Source organism: Myotis davidii, unplaced genomic scaffold, assembly GCF_000327345.1.
Source record: "Myotis davidii unplaced genomic scaffold, ASM32734v1 scaffold238, whole genome shotgun sequence".
Classification (NCBI taxonomy): domain Eukaryota; kingdom Metazoa; phylum Chordata; class Mammalia; order Chiroptera; family Vespertilionidae; genus Myotis; species Myotis davidii.
The window spans coordinates 7,163,612-7,172,190 of NW_006293779.1; the positions used below are offsets into that span (position 1 = coordinate 7,163,612).

The 8,579-nt window shown below is 51.9% G+C and overlaps 1 protein-coding gene and 1 pseudogene across 1 annotated transcript in view; both read right to left on the reverse strand.

The window, feature by feature from the left end:
• LOC102758108 overlaps positions 1-3,715 on the reverse strand; it is a 4,679-nt pseudogene extending 964 nt beyond the window's left edge.
• The window catches only part of MFSD2B (major facilitator superfamily domain containing 2B), a 13,954-nt gene continuing 8,843 nt past the window's right edge, over positions 3,469-8,579 (reverse strand). Inside the window, exons 5-13 of the mRNA XM_015566433.1 lie at positions 8,491-8,567; positions 8,059-8,247; positions 7,837-7,958; positions 7,297-7,380; positions 6,955-7,035; positions 6,741-6,850; positions 6,209-6,352; positions 5,629-5,805; positions 3,469-4,505 (exon numbers count right to left, since the gene is read on the reverse strand). Of these exons, the coding sequence (XP_015421919.1) occupies positions 4,475-4,505; positions 5,629-5,805; positions 6,209-6,352; positions 6,741-6,850; positions 6,955-7,035; positions 7,297-7,380; positions 7,837-7,958; positions 8,059-8,247; positions 8,491-8,567 (1,015 nt within the window). The 3' untranslated portion in view covers positions 3,469-4,474. The remainder of the gene's footprint in view (positions 4,506-5,628; positions 5,806-6,208; positions 6,353-6,740; positions 6,851-6,954; positions 7,036-7,296; positions 7,381-7,836; positions 7,959-8,058; positions 8,248-8,490; positions 8,568-8,579) is intronic.

Here is an 8,579-nt window from a genome sequence, read left to right on the forward strand (position 1 = left end):
ATTTCAGTCGGTGTATGCTTAATTTCTAGTTGGTTCTTTATCACAACATCGAGGGTCTCATTAGATTTCTCGAGGATCTCATTAAGTTTATCGGCGGCTTCTAGACAGTTCTTGAGAGACCTTAAAAGTGTGGTTCTGAACTCAATATCCTCCATTGACAGTTTTGTCCTGTTTCTTTGTCTCTGCATTTTTTATGCTTTCTTGGTGCACCCCCTAGTGGTCTTTGTGCGCAGTCTTGTTGTAGTTAAGCCTTGATTCTTGTCGGGGGTGATTTGACCTCCAGGCTAACTGGCTATCCTGCTCAATGGTTTTTGACTTTTCTGTTTGATATTAGAAGATGAAGCAGGCCTGGCTATCCTTTCAGATGTGATGCTTCTTGATACTGTCTTACTTCTTTTAACTTCCTGAGAAGAAATGGTTTTGACACTAGATAAAACTATTTAATTGTAGTAATTCTTTCTCATGAGACCCCTTCCGAATGTAACATTGGCAATGCCTTGTTTCAGGGAGTCCTGGGTATTATGAGTAACACTGTGGTGACTTCTAATAGGAGGACATAAAACATGTTTCTTCTGCGATGTAGCCCTCACAAATTTAGTCGTTGTCATCATAAATTTAGTTGTAGTCATCATATTTGAGGCTCAGTGACTTTTTGCTGTTACACTGCTGGTGTGAGAGGCTGAGGTTTTGTGGCCTTAGAGGTAGGAGTTGAAAGTTTCTTTGTTATTGCAGAATGCTCATCTTTGACTTGTACAGGTTTTCTAAATGAATGAGCCTTAGAGTGAACAATTTCACCACGATAAGATTTCTTGAGCACGTTAGCATCTTGCTTTGGTTTTTCTGTAGTCACTTATTTCTTTTTATTATTGTTTTTAATGTGAAACGCTTGGCTTAATGTCATACGTTGACCTTGGCGATCATTTGTAATTGGTAACAACTGCAGAGTTTGATTATTCTCCAAGTTATATGTATCAGTGGCTACAGTTGAATTGGTTAATTCATTAGAAGGTTTTAATGGAATACAATTTTTTCCCATTGTTACATTATTTTTGCTCCTTGTAGGTCTATGGACATTTTCTTTATCAGCCATTTTTGTCTTAAGTTTCAGAACTTTTGTCTCTTCTTGGACCAGACCCTCAGATGCCATCATTCCCTCGTTTCTACTGGAGAATTTCTGATTTTCCTGTTTGTATGCAAAAAGAGTTTTTCTTTTTAACAGATGCTCCTTGAGTTTTTGTTTTCTCGCTCTCTGAAGGCGACTGGGCCCTCTGACTCGGGGGAGCTGCGGGTCTCCTGGAACCCTGAGGTCTGATTCTAGCAGTAAGCCTTCCAGGAAAATCCTCTCCTGCTGCCGGCCTCAACTCTCAAATTGTAGCTTTAATTTTGTATTTTTCTTTTCCTTGAGTCAAGTTTTAGAGATGAGCATAGAGTCTGTGAGAGAAAATATTTCAGAAAGGTGGAAATTTCACTGAATCTGGGATAGCCCTAAAAAGTACCAGTTATTATAAATAAGGGCTAAAGGGCCAGCTTAGTATAGTGGAAAGAGCCCTGATCCCAACTCGAGACAAACACAGCACTCCTTACTGCCTTCAGACACGTTATAAATTTCATTTACTGCAGCATAACCAACCGGTCCGTGTGGCTAGTCATCACATCTGCAGACCCTTGTTTCAGCCGTAGAAGCTCCATTAGCACATGGTCATTTTTTTCCATTGCCTTTAAAATTATCTGGAAAGAAATATTTTGCACCCTTGGGGACTCCTGTCTGTTACAGTTTATGAAGATGGAGCTGGGATAGGAAAGAAGCAAGGGCCCATTTTGTGGTTCAGATGCATTAGAGAGCTGGTGGGATAATGGAAGAGGAGGCCACTTGTCTGTACTCAGTTGCCTGAGGGCAATGGCTGATTACAGTCTGAGGCCTGGCTCCATTTTCCGGGTGGGATGAAAGCACATACTGTGAAGCCTAACGAGGGGGCTGGGAGACCCCATAGTAAGTTCAAGGTGGGTGCCTCAGGTGGATGTTACAGTCAGCGTTTCACTGGTCAGTCTTCAATAAAATCACGCGTGGTTGATGCAGCTGTTCTGAATGTTTTGATGGTATTTTCTTTGTGATCATTGCTGTTATACAGAAATATTCTTGATTTTATGTTTGTGTATGTTGTCTGTATTTCTTCCTCTGGTGGACATGTCACCAGAAAGGAACCTGGCCCGGAGCAGGTCTGCCTTGGGCTGGCTGGTAGTGGTGGGTTCTTGACTTCGTGCAGGAAGGATTTCACAGTAAGAGTTCAGGTGATTTTGAGAGTAGATGTATTACAGTTGGGGACAGTGAAACAAAGAAAGAGCCTAGGATAGAAGCAGCAGCAGAAGGGAGCCTAGGCAGTGCTCTGCTTCGGCTCCTTAGAAACATTATGGGAAAGAAGTGGGCCACGCTGGGCTGTGCGGACTCACTGAGAAATAAAAGCCACAGTGGCAGAAGTGAGCTGAGATGGGGATGCGATCAGCTTAAAGGGGCCTTGGACACAGGTTCAGGGGGTTAGCCTGGGACAAGCTGCCACTGCCTGCTGCTCCCCTGGTTGCCAGGCTCTTGGAGACCCTTAGAGTTTGGGAGAGAAAAGTACAGATGCACACCTCAGGGGGAAGAAAGGCAAGTGCGTGCTCCAGAGAGAGCCCGCACTGGCTTGTCTTAGGGGTTCTTAACCTGTTTCTAAAAGGGATTTTGGCAGGGCACATGCTCAGGTTGCCGACTTGATCTCCAGTCATGCAGGAGGTAGCCAATCAATGATTCTCTCTCATCATTGATGTTTCTATCTCCCTCTCCCTCTCTAAAATCAATAAAAATATATTTTAAAAAATAATTGTTTAATGTTATGTTGAGAATATTTTACATAAGGAAAGTCATTTACAAATCCCATTTTGTGCCCAAATTTTTCTAAAATTTGTATGGATATTTGATACATGTGATAGATATAAAGTATAGGAAGGCTTAATAATAAAATGAACCACCAACCACCTAATTTAAGAACTATATTAGGTTCAAGACCATCTCTACCACCACCTTAGACAAGTGGCTTAAGCTCTCTAAGCCTGTTTCCTCATCTGAATAAGAACACTAGTTCCCGCTTCATCGTGTAGCCATGAGGGAGAAATGGTAGGATACCTTTCGGCCAGCCCACGATGGCCCTATCTCTGAGATCTAACCCCTGACCCCCAGAGCTGTTCCCTGCTGCTGTATAGCTGCTCCTTGAGGCTGCACCTGGGAAATGTAGGTGATATAAAATGTAGCACATCATTAGTAGATGAGTGGATAAAAAAGTTGAGGTTCATTTATACCATGCAATACTATGCAGAAGTAAAAAAGAAGGATCTCTTACCCTTTGAGACAGTATGGAGGGACCTGGAGAGTATTATACTAAGCATAATAAGTCATAGAAAGACAAGTATCAAAAAAAGGAAAATAAGGACATATGTAATTCTTTTACCATTCTGCGCTCTCACTGGGCGGTCCGCTCCCTCTCTGTGGAGGAAGCCAGAGGCTTAAACCGAGCTCGGACGAGCATCTGTGTGTGAGTCAGTTCTGGCAGCCTACGGGTCTCTCACCTAAGAGGCCCCAAAGGCCCGAAGGGGAAGGAAGGGAGCCTAGCCCCCGGGCCGAGGGATGATGGAGGGCTGCCCACCATCACACTTGACTGACTCGGTAGAAGACAAACCCTGTCATGCGGTTTTTTGTTTTTTGAAAAAAATAAACCTCAGTGGATCTTTTCCAAAGATACGGCTTCTAGAAAATGGTGGTTCCTGTACTTTTTATAAAAGTTCAGAAAAGAATATTCCCACAAAAATAACGACTGTTCATGAACATGATCCATCTCTGTGGCTGGACAGTCTGTGCCGGCCTCTGGGAACAGTCATCAGCCTGACAGAAAGGCTTGAGAACACCCCGTGCCCCGCTCCACCTTCTCATCCCCACTGCTGTCCCCTTCGCTCCCCCGGGGTCTGCTGGCCCCCCTGCATCTGTCTGTCCTAACAACATCCCCAGCCTGCCCAGCTGTCCCCACTCTGCCCGTTCATGTCACGTCTGTCAGTCTCTCTCTCAGATGTCCACTGGGGCATCAGGAAGAACAAAGAGTCTGTCTGTGTGTCTGTCCTGTCAGGTCAGCAGGTTGTTGGGGAGTCTGCAGGCCAGGCTGGCCGAGGCTTCTTTTTTTCAGGGCAAACTGCTATTGGGATGCTTTCAAGGTCAAATGTCACCTGGAGCCGGGTAGTCAGGGGCACAGGTTTATCTGAAGTGGTCTGTGGTCAACAGGTAAGAAAAGACAGCTGGACCCCAGGCCAGTCCCTTCTGGAGAGGTCACTGAAGGCTCCACAGCCCAGGGAAAAGGTCACGTGCACGCTGCGAAGTGGGGGTTCTAAACGGCGGAGAAGAGACAGGGACTTCGAGCCCAGACGGTGCGGCTCCTGCTCTTAGGCTCACAAAGCTTTAACTTGCAGCGAGGCTGTAGCTGGTCCTCCTGGGGGAAGGGAAGAAGCCCAAGAGGATGAGGGAGGGTGGGGTCTGCCCTGCCAGGCCCCGTGGAGGTGTCAGTGGCTGTTCTTGTCTTCCTAGCAACTCCTCCCCTCACACACACCCAACCCTGCGTGAACAAAGCCACAAGCCTGTTTCCCCAGGTTCCATCAAGCAGTTGTGTGTCACTCCCTGAGTGTTGCATGTGAGGTCAGCATTACTTGGCTGGAGTCTTGAGACCAGCCATGCTGAGGGATGAGGGATGGATGATGATGTCACTTTCTGTCTCCCCTGTGTGGTCCTCTGTGTGTACATGTGAGTGCATGAGCATCTGCAAAGATGTGGACAGGTGCTCGTGAAAGTGTGCGGGACCATGTTGATACTGCAGCACCTGCTTGGCCTCTGGCACTGTGCTAGGCTCTTAGGACATAAAAATGAATAAACACAAAGATATGGCCTCAAGGTCCCCACAGTCTACGGGGAAAGCCGGACAGTGAGCAGATCCGACCCTGCAGTGGAACCAGTGCTCTGGGAGGGGGAAGGGCAAGGCTCAGAGAGCTCTCAGCACAGCCTGTCGGGGGAGGAGTGGAAGATAAGATGATCGATCCACCCCCGGGTTTCGGCTCCCAGACGGGAGGGTGGTGGAGCTGACTGGGACAAGACCATGAATTCCTTTGGGGGATCATTAAGACTGACTGCCGTGGCTGTGGGACGTCAGGTGGCGATATCCAAATGAGAGCCAGGGGTGTGGATCTGGAACTTGAAGGCAGTATGGGAGTGGGGGTAGGGTTGGCAGGAGGACAGCTATAGGAGTCAGCAAGCACAAGAGGTGCTCGGGATCAAGCAAGTGGAAGAGGTGCCCGGGATTATGGGGAGCAAAAGGAACAGGGGTGAACAAGGGAGCCCTCCCATACCACCATCCTACTGGTTATCAAGGGAGACTGAGCAGCAGAAGAAAATGTAGATGGCGTCACTGAAGCTAAGGCAGAGTCTCCAAAGGCAGGATTGTTCAGTGGTGTAAGCACTGCCAGGAGATCTGTGGACTGGTTGGTCTCACGTCGGCACACTTCTGTGTACCTCCGGGGGTGCTGGTGGCTGTCTGTGTGTACCCGTGTGCATGGGGTGCCCACCTTCGAAGGCTCAGCTGGTGAGAGGAGTCCTGGCTTGGCACCTTTGGACCGGGGCCGACCATGAGGATGCAAAGACCGGTGAGGATCATGCAGGTGGGCACAGCACCGATGAGGACCTTGAGGGTCACCACCACCTGCTCTGCTTGCTTGCAGGCTCCTGCCTCATACCCCGCAAACCTGGAGAAACACCATCCCATCATCCAGCCCAGACCCTCCCGAGCCTGGCTCCCTGGGGGAGGGGTCCCAGATCCCCCACCTCCACACTCCCCTGAAACTTGGATTCATTTCCTGGCCAGATCAGCCTAGCCAAGGTGGAAGGGAGTGTTGAGGGAATGGGCTGGTCAGGGAGGAGTTCAGAGAGAAGCGAGAATGTGGGGGGCTGAGGCTTCAGGAGGGCTATGGCCCTCAAGAAAGGCCCCTTTCAGTCACACTCCCAGAGCCAGCTGAGGAGGTGTCTGCCTCACACTTTCCAAAGAGCAGAGCTCGGTCCCGGTCCCCGGGCTGGCTGGGGTGGGGGACTCTGCCCTCCTCCCACCCAGCTGGTCTTTTGTGCCCCCGCCACAGCCCAGCTCGGACTCACTCAAGACTGAGCGTGGAGATGCCCAGGGCCCCTGCGCCCGAGAGCTTAGTGAAGAAGACGTAGGACGAGTAGAAGATGGTCTCTATGCCGGGGCCGTGGTGGTGCTGCAGCTGGAAATCATCCACCACGTCTGGGAGCATGGACCTGGGGGAGGGGCTGCAGAGTTACCCCCTGACTCCCCTGGACAGCCACCAGCCTGCAAGCTCTTTGGGGGAAGAGACCAAGTCAGGGTCATCCCTGAGTCCTCACTACCCAGGGCCAGGACGGGCCCACAGAGAGCCAGGCACTGTGTGTTTGTATTCCACCCGCACCTCTACACCCCAACCCCGGCTGCCCACCATGCCTGCTGCTGGTGCTCTTTTAGGAGGGCTCCCAGGACGGAGCGGGTGGCCTCCGTCCCTGCCAGTGGGAGAGCAGCTCCCCAGCACAGGCTGGGCACGAGGGGCCCGGGGCACCAGGTTGACATGAAGGAGGGCAGACGCATCAGGAAGGACATGAAGCTCCCAGGTTCCCTTCCCCTCGAGCAGCCTACCAGGGTAGCAGCAAGGACAGAGCAATGCTCACGCCAGACACAAAGGCCACGACGTATGCCACGGGGGCTGTGGGCACAGCAGCCAACAGGATTGCAAAAGGCACCATCACCTGGGGAGACAGACAAAGATCGACTGGCCGGCCCCCAGGAGGCTTCCGGCTCCAAGGTCAGCCTCCCCCAACCCAACTCCAACCTTGCTTCCTGCATCACTCACACAGATCCCGAAGGCCGACATCCTCTTCCCAAATCGCTGCAGAACCCACTCCCACAGCGGGGTGCTCAGTACAGCTGAGACCTGTGAACAGACAGAACCATCACAGCCCGGCCCAGGCCCAGCCGGCCAAGCGGCCGGTGCCTCTGCCCAGGTTCTCACAGCCCTGGCTTGTAGGGGGACTGCCCGGCCTCCATGTTGCCTCCTGGTTGGAACCAGCGGCTACGAACTTTATGACCCTGGCCCCAGTTCCTCTGCCGGAATATAGGTCCAGAATGTTGCCCCCCAGAACTCTGGCCACACATGTCATGTCAGGGACCACACGTGTCACCCAGGTCTCCTCACCAGGATGGTTAGCACCAGGCTCTGGACGTGGTCATGTAGCTGGGAGGCGTGTGTACAGAACAGGACCAGGTAGCTCTGCTCCACCTGAGGAGGGTGACAGGAGGTGAGTGCAGGGAACGGCAGGACTTCAGAAGGCAAGAGCAAGGCCTATGCCTCAATCCCGGCCTCCCTTTGGGGACCTTGAACCCTGGTTGCTGCCGCCATCGTGCAGTCCCCGCCCCTACAAAGGTTGCTTATCCCTGACACAGGCATAAACACCATTCCTAGTCTACCGCCCCCAAGCACAGCTAAGATTGGGTGCACTTCACCATCCAGACAGTGTTCCTGGTGTCTGGGCGCTGACCCTCCTCATTCCCAGGAGCTCTATCTAGATCTCTCTCCTCCCAGCACCACCCTCTCTGGACCACACGCCAGCTGCTGCTCTCTCCCTATTACCACTCAAGCCTAACTGTGAGGCAGTGGACGAGAAGCTGAACCTGAACCCACGCAAGCTCAGTGTGGCTGGAACCAAGCCAGGGGGATGCGCCTGGCCAGAGGTACCTGGACGGCTGCTGAGATGAACAGGAAGGAGATCACCAGCTTCAGGTAGGGCGGGTGCCGGACCGTGAGGCCCAGCCCAGCCAGGAAGCTCATGCCCTGGCTGGAGGCTGGGGCAGAGGGGTCTGCAACACAGGAAGGTGACATCTCGACTGGGCAGAGTTCCAAACCAAAACCCAGGCCCACGAGCAGCCCTGCCCCCAGCTTCTGCCTGCACCTCTGTACCTGGCCGCTCCTTCACCCCCAAGCAGAGCAAACCACCACACACGGGGTAAGTCACAGCAACCGCGGCGGCTGCAATGGAGTAGAGACACGTCTGTGGAACAGGACAGAACTGGGGTGGGGTGATGTCTCCCACCCACGGAGGGGAGGACACCCAGGGGCAGGGCGCCTCCCAATGGGAGCAGAGGGACCCTCAGCCCAAGTCCAAGAATACTGGGTACTCCTCCCAGTGAGCCCAGTAGGAGGGGGAGAGCTAAGGGCCAGGATGGACCTTCTGCTGACCCTGTGCCTCCTGCATGCAGCCATGCACCAGGGTCTGAGGATCTGAGTCCTCTCTCTCTCTGTCTCTCTCTCCCTCCCTCTCTCTCTCCCCCTCTCGTTTTAAAACAAGCATTCATTGTTGCTGATTCTGTATGCCAGACCCTGATACGTGACCCTGAGCATCCACAGTGAGGAGCTTGGAGTGTGGGAAGAAGACAGATCCATGAGCACAAGTTACAGTGCGATGCGGGCTGACCCAGATA